Source organism: Salvelinus namaycush, chromosome 7, assembly GCF_016432855.1.
Source record: "Salvelinus namaycush isolate Seneca chromosome 7, SaNama_1.0, whole genome shotgun sequence".
NCBI lineage: Eukaryota > Metazoa > Chordata > Actinopteri > Salmoniformes > Salmonidae > Salvelinus > Salvelinus namaycush.
Genome location: NC_052313.1, coordinates 8,311,358 through 8,328,857, shown reverse-complemented (window position 1 = coordinate 8,328,857; position 17,500 = coordinate 8,311,358). Strand labels below are relative to the sequence as shown.

The following is a 17,500-nucleotide window of genomic DNA, read 5'->3' as shown; positions in this document are numbered from 1 at the left end:
CATTGTTCTCTGCAGATCCTATCAAGCTCTGTCAGGTTGGATGGGGAGCGTCGCCATAAAGGCCTGATTGGTGAAGTGCTGCAGAGATGGTTGTCCTTCTGGAAATTTCTCCCATCTCCACAGAGGAACTCAAGGTGACCATCGGGTTCTTGGTCAACTCCCTGACCAATGCCCTTCTCCCCCGATTGCTCAGTTTGGCCAGGTGGCCAGCTCTAAGAAGAGTGTTGGTGGTTCCAAACTATTTTAATTTAAGAATGATGAAGGCCACTGTGTTCTTGGGGACCTTCAATGATGCAGAAATGTTTTGGTACCCTTCCCCAGATCTGTGCCTCAACACAATCCTGTCTCGGAGCTCCACTGACAATTCCTTCGACCTCATGGCTTGGTTTTTGAGATGCAATGTCAACTGTGGGACCTTATATAGACAGGTGTGTGCCTTTCCAAATCATGTCCAATCAATTACATTTACCACAGGTGGACTCCAAGTTATAGAAACATCTTAAGGATGATCAATGGAAACAGGATGCACCTGAGCTCAATTTCGAGTCTCATAGCACAAGGTCTGAATACTTAAGTACAGTAAATAAGGTATTTCTATTTGTTAGTTTTAATACATTTGCTAAAATTAAAATAAAACTATTTTCGCTTTGTCGTTATGGGGTATTGTTTGTAGATTGCTGAGGATTTTTTATTTATTTAATCCATTTTACCATAAGACTGTAACGTAAAAAAATCTGGAAAAGGTTAAGACGTCTGAATACTTTCCGAAGGCACTGCATAGCATTTTAAGCCAACTCCATGTCTATTTCATATAGAGGGTTACCTACTGATCATAGCATGTTTGTGTTAGAGACTCCATCTGATCTGAAATCCCAGAGCTGTGGCCTTGGACTGATTCATGTTCTCCCAATTGCTCTTAGCAAATTGTCTGATTTTCTGTCTAACTATTCTAATTCTGAATTATTCATATATTTGGTGATCTTAACCTGGAATGGTTGATGCCAGTATCAAAGACTGAAAGACATTTAATCTCAATTTAACTCAACCAACTCGCACCAACTTAGGACACCCTGAAAAATCGACTTTTTTGGATATCATTTTGACAAACACCCCATAAGCACACAGCCAATAGATTCAGCAGGGGTCTAAGCTTTAGAACCCAGTTCCTACATTTTAATATAAAAATGGATTTTATCGAACAAAACTATGCTATATTTTATCTCTGGGACACTCAGGATGACACATCAGAGCCAGATTACTGAATGTAAGTACATTATTTACCTTCAGAGGTGAATGTATCATACCAGTTGCCGTGATAAAAGTTTTTTGTTGTTGTGCACTCTCCTCAAACAATAGCATGGTATTTTATCACTGTAACAGCTACTGTAAATTGGACAGTGCAGTTAGATTAACAAGAATTTAAGCTTTCTGCCCATATAAGACATGTCTATGTCCTGGGAAATGTTCTTTTTACTTACAATGTCATTCTAATCACATTAGTGCACGTTAGCTCAACCGGTGGAGGGACACCTATCCCGTAGAGGTTAAACCTTTGGATGCTGTCTACAATAGCGCCCTTTGCTTTATCACTGGTGACAGTATTAATACGCATCACTGCATCCTGTATCACAAGGTTGGCTGGTCCTTATTAAAGTCCCATAGGTCACTTCCTTACTCCCTCTTTGTTTATTTACAAAGCTCTACGACACAAGCTTTCCGACTTACCTAACTTCATTGTTGAAGTATTAAAACATGATTTACAAAACATGTTCACAGGGTTGGTTAACTCTTGAGGTTCCTCGGGGATCCACCAAATTAGGTAAATCCGCCTTTAGTTTTTAAGATTGCAATTTGCAGAGCTCATTAAAATGTGATGTTCTGGAGCCTCTCAGGCAGTTGAGTGTTGTTTGAGGACCTAGTAGCTGAGAAATTGAACTGTTCTTTATGATGGCGTTTTTGCATATTTGTGTGTATTTTAATGTATTTATGCATGTGTAGTTTTAATTGTATCTCAGTGTGTATTGTGTACCAGGGCTCGCCTGGAAATGAGACCCTCGGTCTCAGTGTTGACTCCCTGTTAAAATAAACGTTCAATAAAACAAAATCTCTCTCTCTGACTGCCCCCCCCCCCCCCTCCTTCCCTTCCTCCCACTCTCAATCTGCTTTGATCAGTCTCAGAGGAACATGGTTCTAGTAGATACAGAACAGCATGTACTAGAGAACAGAGGAAGGAGCGAATGATGGAATGCAGGATTAGAGAGAGAGAGAGAGAGAGAGAGAGAGAGAGAGAGAGAGAGGGAATAAAAGTAGAGGTGTGGAGAGGGGGAAGATGAGGGATAGAGGAGAGAGCAGGGTCTCTATATTCCTCAAAGCTCCTGCTTTTCAACGTCAATATTCAAAGTTCGCCTCATCTTCTCATCTTTTCCTCTTCCAACTTAGGTCATCATGTCTAACTTCACCCCTACCCTCTACTATACCACACACTCACTTACAGCATTATAATACCAGCTACACCATCTCAGTTCTTAGTAGAGTGGTACGAAAAAGTGATGGCTTACCAATGACCTGGAAAAGCTTTTGAACACACACACACACACACACACACACACACACACACACACACACACACACACACACACACACACACACACACACACACACACACACACACACACACACACACACACACACACACACACACACACACACACACACACACACACACACACACCATTAGGCATGGAAGCTGGTTGCTCTGAAGTTGAGGCCAGGGTCAGTTGAAGAGTCCACTAAGCCAGGGAGAGTAAAAGCACTTTTCTGCCTCATCACCATGCTAAACCCACTGTGAAGGAAGCACAGCCACAGGCAGGTTAGCGCTGATGCTAATGGATAATGCTAATGTACTCCTATAGCTCTCTGGCTCATTGGCCTGGTTAAGGGGATACGAAGTTAGAGGGAAGAGTTTATTGGGGTGACAAGAAGGGACAGCTCTCTCTCTCTCTCTCTCGCACGCACACACGCACACACACACACACACGCACTGACCTGAGCGGTTGTTGGGTGAGGTTCGTACGGGGGACACAGAAGGGGTGCGAGAGGAGGAGTAGGGTCTCTGTCTGTCTCTCTCTATCGTAGAGGCAGAACCAACAAAGTGATACTGAGAGTATCCATCCTGTGAGAGAGAGAAGGAGAGAGCGATATACATAGAGAGACAGAAAGGGAGAGAAAGAGAGAGAAACATGTTTAAAGTACAAAGACATGAACAAATCCATCCTACACAACACACACAGACAGATACAGTATGTTAAAACGTCTTCACAATAAAACACACATACTGATCCCTGTCCGGTCCTTCATCAGATGTATGATATAACAAAGTACAGCAGCTGTTGTTTTCATATAATGACTGTAAATAGAAGAGACAGAACTCTCAGCTGGTTCAATTAAGTAATTGTCTAACGATGCTTTTCTACCTAAACAACCCAAAACTTCACTCACATAATTGCTGCTGTATAATTAAGCAATAACTCTGTGTTGTGTCGTGCCTAAGAACAGCCCTTAGCATATTTGCAACATACCACAAACCCCAGAGGTGCCTTATTGCTTTTATAAACTGGGTATCAACGTAATTAGAACAGTAAAAATAATGTTTTTGTCATACCTGTGGTATACAGTCTGATGATATACCACGGCTTTTAGCCAATCAGCATTCAGGGTTCGAACCACCCAGTTTATAATTACTGTGTTGATATGATGGAAGTTATAAAACTCTTCCGTGAAGAATAAAAACAGGATAACTAAAAACAACACCTAAGAAATCATAAATCATAAAACATTAGGATTGGCTATAGAAGATCCATAACCCTTACAGTTAATACTGATATACTGTAACTACCAAGACTGTTCTGGCATCACTATTTCTCCATCATGTGGGAACTCCCTCTCCACCTGCATGCCATGATACACCTTATACTTTATCTGCTAACACACACACACACACACACGCACACACACACACACACACACAATCCTGCCCTGCCTGTGACATGCTTGTTTCCTGCTGAGCTCCTGAAGGATCAAAGATGCCCCACTTTCTTTCACTCTCCCTCCTTTCCCCTCTCTCCTCCTCTCTCCTCTCCCCTCTCGCCTCCTATCCCATATCTCCTCCTATCCCCTATCCCTCTCTCCTCCAATCCCCTCTCTCCACTCCTCTCTCCCTATCTCCTCCTATCTCCTCTCTCTCCTCTCGTCCTATTCCCTCTCTCCTCCTATCCCGCTCTCCTCTCTCCTGATATCCCCTCTCTCTCCTCCTATAACCTCTCTCGCCTCCTCTCTCCTACTATCCCCTCTCTCCTCCTATCCCCTCTCTCCACTCCTCTCTCCCTATCCCCTCTCTCCTCCTATCTCCTCTCGTCCTATCCCCTCTCTCCACACCTCCTATCCCCTCTCTCCACACCTCCTATCCCCTCTCCCCTCTCCTCTCTCCTGCTATCCTCTCTCTCGCCTCCTCTCTCCTCCTATCCCCTCTCTCCTTCTATCCCCTCTCTCCTCCTTCCTCCTATCCCCTCTCCTCCTATCCCCCTCTCTCCTCTCCTCTCATTACCCTTCTCTACACCCTCACTCATTTTACTCTCTCCATCTCTATCTTTACCTCTCTCTCCCTCCACCCCCCCCCCCCCTCTCTCACTAATCTTCCTCTCCCTCTCTTCTTTCTATCCCTCCCTCTCTACATCCCTCCATGCCACAGCTCCCCACTGGCAAGGAGAGAGTTTTGTTGCCAAGCGACCATTGTGCCTGTTGTGTCTAAGGCCATTGGACAGGTACAGCTTTTCCAGGCCGTAAGAATGCAAGGGACGAGGCAATTATAGCACACATTATAGCACATGTTATAGCCCTATGCACAAGGTGAGTGTCAGAGCTTGTGTTAGTGTCTGTTTGTGTGATGCGATTAGGCTGAGTAAAAGTTACGACAGATTGGTCTGTCCGGCCAGGCATCACCCATGGCCATTTCTGTTGATTCACCACACTCATTCAATTTCACACTTTTTAACATTCAGCGTTGTATGCTTTACTTTCCCGCCAAATCAAATCCCCTTTCTGTTTTCACTGAGACGGCTGTATGTGTGTGCGTGTTTGTCTGTGTGTGTATGCGTGTGTGTGTGCGTGTGTGTGTATGTGTGTGTGTGTGTGTGTGTGTGTGAAATTAGTCGTGACTCTTTCTCACAGAAAAAGGTCTATTCCACATCAAAGTGGGAATGGGATTGAAGACACTAGGATGAGAGTGTTTGATGTTAGACATATTTCATATTTAAGTGTTGAGCCACTTAGAGTAACGGGAATACAGGATTTAATAACACATTTCAACTACACTGATCTTACTACATAATTCCTAAGCCAAATAATGTACGGCTAAAGGGACTATTTCAAAGACATCTAGAGACACTTTCCCGATTCACACCATCCTTCTATGACACCATCCTCCATCATACCATCCTTCATCATACCATACTTCCATCACATCATCCTTCCATCACACCAGTCTTCATCACACCATCTTTCATCATACCATCCCTCCATCACTTCATCCTTCAAACACATCATCCTTCATCACACCATCTTTCCATCACACCATCTTTCCATCATATCATCACACCATCCTTCCATCACACCATCCTTCATGATAGCATCTTTCCATCACACCATCCTTTCATCACACCATCCTTCATCATACCATACTTCATCATACCATCACTTCATCCTTCAAACACATCATCCTTCATCACACCATCCTTCATCATACCATACTTCCATCACATCATCCTTCCATCACACCATCTTTCCATCACACCATCCTTCATCATATCATCACACCATCCTTCATCACACCATCCTTCATCACACCATCTTTCCATCACACCATCTTTCCATCACACCATCTTTCCATCACACCATCTTTCCATCACACCATCCTTCATCACACCATCTTTTCATCACACCATCCTTCATCACACCATCCTTCATCACACCATCCTTCATCACACCATCCTTCATCACACCATCTTTCCATCACACCATCTTTCTATCACACCATCTTTCCATCACACCATCTTTCCATCACACCATCCTTCATCACACCATCTTTTCATCACACCATCTTTTCATCACACCATCCTTCCATCACACCATCCTTCCATCACACCATCCTTTATCACACCATACTTCCATGACACCATCCTTCCCAGCTGATGTTCTCTGGTTCTAGACTATGGTTAGCCTGGGAACCATGCAGAGCTACACATGTAGTTCAGCACATGTCTATACACACATAAGCCTCACACCCTATAAATCCAACACACACATGACGCATGTACACAGTATGCCTGTGACCTTCATGTGTTACGCATAATGACCTGACTAACGTCAGCTGTCAGAGCTAGCTCAATGGGATAATATTCTGTGTTTGCTGTATATGCTGTTGCCTAGCCTCAGGTAGACTGTAGATATCACACTATTGGTTTGAACTGAGTTTGTTTCTGTGCTCCTTAGCAGCCCAATCAGTTAGTGTCTCTGACTCTGCCGTGGGCACTTGTTGATGTCAGCAAAAGGATAGATAAAAGAGACAGCTGACTGTCTTGCTGTTTCAGATTTAACAACCCTTGAATGCACCGAGAATGAGAGAAAGACAAAGAGACAGAAAGAGAGAGACAAAGAGACAAAGAGACACAGAGGAGAGGAGAGAGAGCAGAGCAAGAGACAGAGTGTCAGAGAAACAGTGAGACAGTGAGACAGAGAGAGACATAGACAGAGAATGAGAGAGCGAGAGAGACCGAGAGAGAAAGCAGAGAGAGAGAGAGAGAGACAGATAGACAGAGAGAGAGCGAGAGAGACAGAGAGCAAAGAGTAGAGAAAACAGACATATAGAGAAAGCATTGGGTAGAGAAAGCATTGGGTAGAGAAAGTGAAATAGAGGGAGATAGACACAGTTATACAGTGCTTTCAGAAAGTATTCAAAACCCATGTCAAAGTGTAAAAGTGGAATTATGTTTATAGAATATTTTACAAATTAAATTAAAAATGAAAAGCTGGAATGTCTTGAGTATCCAACCCTTGATGCTATGGCATAAATACGTTCAGGAGTAAAGATTTGCTGAACAAGTCACATAATAAGTTACATGGACTCACTCTCTGTGCAATTATAGAGTTTAACATGATTTTTGAATGACTACCTCATTTCTGTACCCTACACATACAATTATCTGTAAGGTCCCTCAGTCGAGCAGTGAATTTCAAACACAAATAAAATCAGAAAGACCAGGGAGTTTTCCAATGCTAGAAGGGCCCCTATTGGTAGAAGGGCCTCTATTGGTAGATGGGCACATATTGGTAGGACACCTTTTGGCAGACATTGAATATCCCTTTGAGCATGGTGCAAGTTATTAATTACACTTTGGATGGTGTATCAATACACCCAGTCACTACAAAGATACAGGCGTCCTTCCTAACTCAGCTGCCCCAGAGGAAGGAAACCACTCAGCGATTTCACCATGAGTCCAATGATGACTTTAAAACAGTTACAGAGCTTAATGGCTGTGATAGGAGAAAACTGAGGATGGATCAACAACAGTGTAGTTACTCCACAATACAAACCTAAATGGCAGAGTGAAAAGAAGGAAGCCTGTACAGAATAATTTCAACACATGCATCCTGTTTGCAACAAGGCACTAAAGTAAATCAGAAAAAAAATGTGTCAAATAAATGAACTTTATGTCCTGTATACAAAGTGTTACGTTTATGGCAAATACAACACAACACATCACTGAATACCATTCTTCATATTTTCAAGCATGGTGGTGGCTGCATCATGTAATGGGTATGCTTGTCATAAGCAAGGGCTATGGAGTTTTTTAGGATAAAAAGAAATGGAATAGAGCTAAGCACAGGAAAAATCCTAGAGGAAAACCTGGTTGAGTCTGCTTTCCAGCAGACATTGGGAGACAAATTCCCCTTTCAACAGGGACAATAACCTAAAACACAAGGCCAAATATACACTGGAGTTGCTTACCAAGAAGACAGTGAATGTTCCTGAGTGGCCGAGTTACAGTGTGGATAAGGGACAGCTCACACCGCACGCACCGCACGCACCGCACGCACCGCACGCACCGCACACACACACACACACACACACACACACACACACACACACACACACACACACACACACACACACACACACATCAATACACACATCAATACACACATCAATGCACACATCAATGCACACACTACTAATACTACATCCCACACTACAATTATTACACAGATACACACACACACTACACCACACACTGCTAATATTACACCAAACACACACACACATACTACTAATATTGCACAACATACACACACACATACACTATTAATATTATACAACACAAACACACACACACACAAAACAAAATTCCAAATTCCCCTTTCAACAGGGACAATAACCTAAAACACAAGGCCAAATATACACTGGAGTTGCTTACCAAGAAGACAGTGAATGTTCCTGAGTGGCCGAGTTACAGTGTGGATAAGGGACAGCTCACACACACCGCACGCACGCACACACACACACACACACACACACACACACACACACACACACACACACACACACACACACACACACACACACACACACACACACACACACACACACACACACACACACACACACACACACACACACACACACACACACACACACACACACACACACACACACACACTGACGGGGGTCAGTAGCCAGACACACACACCGCACGCACGCACGCACGCACGCACGCACGCACACACGCACGCACGCACGCACGCACGCACGCACGCACGCACACACACACATCAATACACACACTACTAATACTACATCCCACACTACAATTATTACACAGATACACACACACACTACACCACACACTGCTAATATTACACCAAACACACACACACATACTACTAATATTGCACAACATACACACACACAAACACACACACACTATTAATATTATACAACACAAACACACACACACACACAAAACAAAAATTACGCAACACACACACACACACACACACAGACACTCGCATACACACACACACACTACTAATATTACACAACACAGACGCACTCGCACACACACACTCGCGCGCGCACACACACACACACACACATTACTAATATTATACAACACAAACACACAACTAAAATTACGCAACACACACACACACACACACACACACACACACACACTACTAATAAAACACACAAACTACTAATAACACTAATACTGCACCACACACACTACTAATACTACTAATATTATAACACACACACACACACACACACACACACACACACACACACACACGACAGTGTTCTCTCTATGTGTCACACACACACAGATGCTCGTGGACTCACCCATACATGTGCACAAGCATACACTAGCGCACAAACACCAAAGATTGGTGACCATTTACAACCCCCCCCCCCCACAAAGAAGATAATTAAAATACCATGATTAAAATACACCTCACAACTAACAGTAGTAGACTTATACTTTGGTTTTCTGAGCTTAAACTATTATTAATTATTAGTTATAAACGAGACATGAGGGGTGCCAAAATGAAGCTTGGGAGGGGCTGAGGGCAGGGAAAACGGTCACATGTGGCAGTGTGGAAAAGGGGAGGAACCGTTTAAGGTCCAATATCACTCAGCTCCCTGCCTAGAAATAACGATGCAATGTGTAGGGTGTTAAGGAGGTGACTCCACCCAAAGTGGGGAATGTATACTACCACGGGTGAAACCATGTCTTTGTCTAATGCAGCTGTATTGACCCTCTGGAAGAATAAACTTGGTTTAAGCTTTCATAGTGACCGTTCAGAATTTTGACTCTGAAAATTAGAACCTAACAGTTGGCGTTGTCGGCAGGATTCACCACGATTTAAAGACAAACCAGAGAGTCCAGATCAGTGAAACAGGAGCCGGCACAACAAACAGGGCAGGCACAGTTCATTAACTTCTTGACGCACGGATCCCTTTAGCGGGATCATTTTCGTAAACAACCGCTGAATTGCAGAGCGCCAAATTCTATAAATATGTTTAGTATTTTTTTTATCATGAAATCACAAGTGAAATATACCAAAACACAGCTTAGCTTGTTGTTAATCCACCTATCGTGTCAGATTTTGAAAATATGCTTTACAGTGAAAGCAATCCAAGCGTTTGTGAGTTTATCAATCACTAGACAAAACAGTAAGAACAGCTAGCCGCAAATTAGCTTGGTCACGAAAGTCAGAAAAGCAATAAAATTCATCGCTTACCTTTGATGATCTTCGGATGTTTGCACTCACGAGACTCCCAGTTACACAATACATTTTCTTTTTGTTCGATAAAGATTAGTTTTATAACCAAAAAACGCCATTTGGTTTGTGCACTATGTTCAGAAAACCACAGGCTCGTTCCGGTCCTGAAGGGCAGACGAAAATTCCAAAAAGTATCCGTAATGTTCGTAGAACGTTTTTTATAATCAATCCTCAGGTTGTTTTTAACATACATAATCGATAATATTTCAACCGGACGGTAAACTATTCAATACTACAGAGAAATAAAATGTCGAGCTACAACTCTCGGGTGCATGAACTAATCAAAGGACACCTGACGCGTTTTGATAAATCTCGCTCATTTTTCAAAATAAAAGCTTGAAACTATGTCTAAAGCCTGGTCACAGCCTGAAGAAGCAATTGGAAAAGGAATCTGGTTGATACCCCTTTGAAATGGAGGAGGGGCAGGCAATGGAACAGGGATTTTTCCAAATAAAAGGCACTTCCGGGTTGGATTTCCTCAGGTTTTCGCCCTCAAAATCAGTTCTGTTATACTCACAGACAATATTGTGACAGTTTTGGAAACTTTAGAGTGTTTTCTATCCTAATCTGTCAATTATATGCATATTCTAGCATCTGGGCCTGAGAAATAGTCTGTTTACCTTGGGAACGTTATTTTTCCAAACATAAAAATAGTGCCCCCTAGCTGAAAGAGGTTAACCTGTTTCCACTCGTTTTGACATCTTGGGGAGATGAGAGTCGTAGGCTGAACAATTATAGGATACGGACGTAGAAAGCCTGAGTTTATTCAGTAGGCCCATTGAGTAATGACTGGTCGTAGCTTTGTGGTATATGGTAATTCCCGGAAGTCAAACCCGAACAGGTTGGTACCTGGAGAGGGTAAGTCCTAGGGGGTAAATCCCGAGTAGGTTGGTTATTGCTAGTACCATAAAGTATAGAGTAAGTCCTGAGCAGGATAGTTCCTGTAGAGAGTAAATCTCATAGATAAAGTCCCGAGCAGGATAGTTCCTGTAGAGGGTAAATCTCATAGAGAGAGGGGAAGTCCTGAACAGGGTGGAGGGAAACCCTAGTGTAGTGGTGTATTGGCCAGACCCATAAGGAGGGTGGAAGCCCAGTCGCAGATACGAAGGGTGTGTGTGTGTATGAATGTTTGAACAAGATACGTCTGTAGTAACGGTAGCAATAAGAGAAAGGTCGGTTTATGATCTTTGGGGAGGGGGAACCATGACAGATTATGTGGAAATAGGAAGACAAATGTGAATCGTGTTGGTAATGTGTATTATCAACAACAGTGATATTTGAGGCTCAGCAGTGGAATCAGACCTTAGGTCATTTGTATTCTCCAGTGATACATTTGCAGATGCTACAGTATTGGTTCTAATACAAGGTATTAAGTGCCGTGACCAATTAATAGGCACAAATACCATAACTATTCTCCAGGGAAGTGGGTAGCGATACCTTTGAAAATGGTTAACCTCTCTTGGGTACGTGAGACGTTAGCGTCCCACCTCTTCAACAGCCAGTGAAACTGCTGGGCGCCAAATTCAAATACAGAAATACTCATTATAAAAATTCAGAAAACAAAACATATTTTACATAGGTTTAAAGATGAACTTCTTGTGAATCCAACCACGGTGTCAGATTTAAAAAATGCTTTACGGCGAAAGCATACCTTACGATTATTTGAGAACATAGCCCAGCAGACAAATCATTACAAACAGTAACCAGCCAAGTAGAAGAGTTACACAAGTCAGAAATAGAGATAAAATTAATCCCTTACCTTTGATGATCTTCATATGGTTGCACTCAGCAGACATTCATTTACTCAATAAATGTTCCTTTTGTTCGATAAAGTCTCTTATATCCAAAAACCTCAGTTTTGTTCGCGCGTTTTCTTCACTAATCCACAGGCTCAAACGCAGTCAAAACAGGAAGACAAAAAAATCCAAATTGTATCCGTAAAGTTCATAGAAACATGTCAAACGATGTTTATATTCAATCCTCAGGTTGTTTTTAGCCTAAATAATTGATAATATTTCAACCAGACAATAACGTCGTCAATATGAAAGGTAAACAAGAAAGGCACTCTCTCGGTCTCGCGCATGAACAAGCTCTGTGACACTTTAGGGTCCACTCATTCAGACTGCTCTTACTTCCTCATTTTTCAGAATACAAGCCTGAAACAATTTCTAAAGACTGTTGACATCTAGTGGAAGGCATAGGAACTGCAATTTGAGTCCTAAGTCAATGGATACTGTAATGGCATTGAATAGAAAACTACAAAACCAACAAAAAAAAACTACTTCCCGAATGGATTTTTCTCTGGTTTTTGCCTACCAAATCAGTTCTGTTATACTCACAGACACTATTTTAACAGTTTTGGAAACTTTAGAGTGTTTTCTATCCAAATCTACCAGTTATATGCATATCATATCTTCTGGGCCCGAGAAGCAGGCAGTTTAGTTTGGGCATGCTTTTCATCCAAAATTCCGAATGCTGCCCCCTACCCTAGAGAAGTTAACATTCTCCGATTCTCCCTGTAGAACGGAGCTAGAGGATTTTAATAAAACCATGGAGGCGCTGAAAGAAGTGCACAAGCATTCTACCAATACGGCTTGAATATCGGAACGTTTTAGCAAATTAGATAAAATTGGGCAACATTTCCCTGCTGACGGAGAATTCAAATCAAATAAAGAATTCAGGGAGGCAATTATGACTTGGCACAAAGACATAAAACCAGAATCAAAAGCTCAATATACCAGCGTTTTGATGTCAGCCTTCTATCAACAAAAAATAAAAACAGATGAACCCGGAATTAGTACATGTACTCAGCTGCAAAAAGACTGGGTACGGGAGTACATTGATATCATTTGTATGTCGGCTTTGATGGCAGGTTTGAAACCTGTGATCAAAACGGCATTTGCGGGGGTAGTGGATGAAATAGAGCATGCTGCTTTGAGAGTTCACTTCGCAGACGTGCGAGGGGTTAATATGGCCACAGCGAAAGTCACTAACTATAGATTCAATGGCCAAGATAAGACAAAGAAACGTAGTGGAAAATCATGAAAGCGTAGGGAGACAGAGTCCTGTTTTAGGTGTGGGGCCGTTGGGCATCGGAAAAGGGAGTGTAAAGTAGGAATGGAGCCTGCTGCATTCGGAGGAAATGCTGCCATGCAAGCATTTGTGTCTTTTTCAAAAGAACAGCAGCAAACTCTCGAGGGCAGCGGGACAGGAACATTTTACATAGCAGTGCATGGCTTCGGTTCGATCGATAGTAGTTCATAGAGATTACAGTTTCTATGTGAAAGAAGATGTCTGAGAACATGTCTTACCCAACTTTTTAATAGATGCCAGGGATCAAATATCACTGATTTCTAATGATGAGAAATTGGCTAAATTTGCCACAGGAAAAAAAGTATATTAGGTTGAAGAATCTAGGCGAAATGCCAAGGGGATGGATTCTAAAGATGTAACAAATTAAAATTATCTGGCAGAACACTCCTGGTAACTCAGAGAACCTTGGGAGGGTTTTAAACTCATGAGACATTTTATGTTGTTATGAAATAGATTTCTAGAATGGACGAAAAGGTGGAGGGGTCACGAGGAATTAGCATAAGGGTTACCAAACCTAAAATGTACTTTACATTTTTTTTATTCATGAACATTTTGGTGCGGTGGTTATGGAGAATCATGAGGAAAAAAGACCTGTGAATCATTGGACTTGGTGGCGAGTCGCCGTGTGTAAGGCTAGTACTAAATAAAAGGTACACAAACGTTGGGGTGGATTTAAACAAACGTTTATTGATTGGAGTAAGAACAGTGGATTTACCATTATCATGTTTGGTTTATAATTAATACTTTTGGATTGCTGATTAAGATGTAGCATAGTGAATGCTAGCGAAATGTACACTTTATTTTCCAGAAGAGGAGGGGGTTTCATTATCTCTCGTTGGAATGTTCCCAGAGACTGTGGTCTTGGGGAGACCAGTTAGTGATGTTCGGCAGTGTTAAGTATACAAGTCTCTGGATAAACGGAGTTCCCAGATAAGTAAGGCCTGTTATTTAGTGGGGCTTTTCAATTTGGTTATAAATTGGGTATGTAGAATGATGGAAAGGTTTAAAATGTTTTTAAAGGGTTTCTGAAGTCAGGGAAAGAAAAGGGAGAGGAAATATTTAATGGTGTCGAAGGCCCTAAATCTTGACTTTCTGGCGAGGCCTGATCAATCTCACTAGAAATGATCGAAACAGGTGGGATTAAATTATAAAATGAATAAGAAACACCAGTCTCTGTTCTATTTTACCATTCTTTATGGGATACCATTATTTCCTTATGGAGTTATCAAGAGTTGTAATTGTAAATTCATGGGTTATTCAAATTAGTTTCAAATTAGTTTATTTTTGAATTAACATGGAGTGTTTGATTTTGAATCACGATGTTAATCATGGGTTCAAAAGGGGAAATGACAAATTCCCTGGGGCCCTGATCTTGCATAAATACACACCTGTATTTTGTTCAGTCTGCATATAGAAGGAGAAATATATGTTAATGTGGGTTGACAGTTACTCCAAATGGATTGTGATCTGTGTATAGCTGAGTTCATGAAATGGATTGTGATCTGTGTATAGCTGATTTCATGAAATGGATTGTGATCTGTGTATAGCTGAGTTCATGAAATGGATTGTGATCTGTGTATAGCTGAGTTCATGAAATGGATTGTGATCTGTGTTTTGCTTATTCCATTTTTTGTATTTGTTTTGATACAAATGTCACCAGATTGGGTGTTCTGGATTGTTGGGATTCCCCCATGGGTTAGGGTGCTAACTCCCTGATCTGGTAAACTCTTCTGAGAGGTTGCCAGTAAAATAAGGGAGTATGAACTAAGTTGGAAAATGGTTTCAACGGTAACAGTAGGTTTTTATGTTCTTTGACATTTGTCGTATATACAATGTTATTCAGAAAAAAAGGGTTGGATCATTTATAAAATGTTTTAGTTAGAGTTTTAGTGAGAGTTTCTCTCACACTGAGGGGAGGGTGCACTGCTCGAATTCATTGGGCCTAGGGAGGGTTTTTCTCTCTAGAAACATTATCTTTAAGTGTCCTCCGACAGGGAGGTTATTACAGAACTCACTGGATGATACCTTGAGTCAATCATGACATTTTTTTGTTGTTGATTTTTTTGTTTTACCGTGTCATCAGAATTTTAATGGTAAATCGCATCAATACATAGAGATTGCTGGATGATACGGTACAATTAATTGCATACAAGGTCCATAGTCTGTATCTTGAGATAACACCCAAGGATGAAAATGAAGGAGACGGCATGGAGACCTGTATCACAGGGGCATAGAACGTAACGGGTGGACGGTTCTGTCCCCAGTTGTAGAAGCATCAAGAGGAGATGGGGAACAAAGTGAAAATGACATGGCTTGGAACCTGTGGCCGGAAAGGGGAAGACTGGGCGAAAGCATGAGGAGTCTTTTTTGGGCTTTCATTTTTGTGGAATCCAACAGAAAAGTATCCTGAAGGCATAGAGTCAGGCGAAGAGAGAGTGGGAATTGTCATGCATATATAAGTGTGCATATCTTAACACGTTATTAATGCTGTTATGTCTTGTGTTTCTTTTTGCTTTTCAAGTCTTGTGCTATCACTCTCTAAGGAACCAGAAGAGAAAGAAAGTTGAACTGGAAGAAGTCAACAGCTCCACATGTTCTTATCAGTGTTCTATGATGAATGGAAATGACAGTGTGCTTGATGTGATCACAGAGGCCATAAATCTAGGAGTTCCTAAACCTCACTGGGAATGTTAATAATGTTTATTTTTTGTTCATGTTCTATTATCATTGTTTGTCCATTTATAAGTGTATTTCCAAGTGTACAGTGGATTGTGAAAGGATTCACCCCCTTGGCATTTTCCCTTTTTTGTTGCCTTACAACCTGGAATTAAAATAGATTTTTGGGGGGGTTTGTATCATTTGATCTACGTAACATGCCTACCACTTTGAAGATGCAAAATATTTTTTTTGTGAAACAAACAAGAAATAAGACAAAAAAAACAGAAAACTTGAGCATGCATAACTATTCACCCCCCAAAGGCAATACTTTGTAGAGCCACCTTTTGCAGCAATTACAGCTGTCTCTCAAGTCTCTTGGGGCATGTCTCTATAAGCTTGGCACATCTAGCCACTGGGATTTTTGCCCATTCTTCAAGACAAAACTGCTCCTGCTCCTTCAAGTTGGATGGGTCCCGCTGGTGTACAGCAATCTTTAAGTCATACCACAGATTCTCAATTGGATTGAGATCTGGGCTTTGACTAGGCCATTCCAAGACATAAAAATGTTTCCCCTTAAACCACTCAAGTGTTGCTTTAGCCGTATGCTTAGGGTCATTGTCCTGCTGGAAGGTGAACCTCCGCCCCAGTCTCAAATCTCTGGAAGACTGAAACAGGTTTCCCTCAAGAATAACCCTGTATTTAGCACCATCCATCATTCCTTCAATTCTGACCAGTTTCCCAGTCCCTGCCGATGAAAAACATCCCCACAGCATGCTGCCACCACCATGCTTCACTGTGGGGATTGTGTTCTCGGGGTGGTGAGAGGTGTTGGGTTTGTGCAGACATTGCATTTTTCTTGCTGGCCAAAAAGCTAAATTTTAGTCTCATTTGACCAGAGTACCTTCCATATGTTAGGGGAGTCTCCCACATGCCTTTTGACGAACACCAAACGTGTTTGCTTATTTTTTTCTTTAAGAAATGGCTTTTTCTTGCCACTCTTCCATAAAGCCCAGCTCTGTGGAATGTGCGGCTTAAAGTGGTCCTATGGACAGATACTCCAATCTCCGCTGTGGGATTTGCAGCTCCTTCAGGGTTATCTTTGGTCTCTTGTTGCCTCTTGGCAGGTTTGTTGTGGTGCCATATTCTATACATTTTTTAATAACGGATTTAATGGTGCTCCGTGGGATGTTCAAAGTTTCTGATATTTTTTTATAACCCAACCCTGATCTGTTTGGAGAGCTCCTTGGTCTTCATGGTGCCGCTTGCTTAGTGGTGTTGCAGACTCTGGTGCCTTTCAGAACAGGTGTATATATACTGGGATCATGTGACACTTAGATTGCACACAGGTGGA

General features: G+C 41.8%; 1 protein-coding gene across 1 annotated transcript in view; it reads right to left on the bottom strand.

Moving 5' to 3' along the window:
• Positions 1-17,500, bottom strand: part of LOC120050489 (catenin delta-2-like) — a 363,309-nt gene that overhangs the window by 28,704 nt on the left and 317,105 nt on the right. Inside the window, exon 21 of the mRNA XM_038997076.1 lies at positions 3,046-3,172. Coding sequence (XP_038853004.1) covers positions 3,046-3,172 — 127 coding nt within the window. The remainder of the gene's footprint in view (positions 1-3,045; positions 3,173-17,500) is intronic.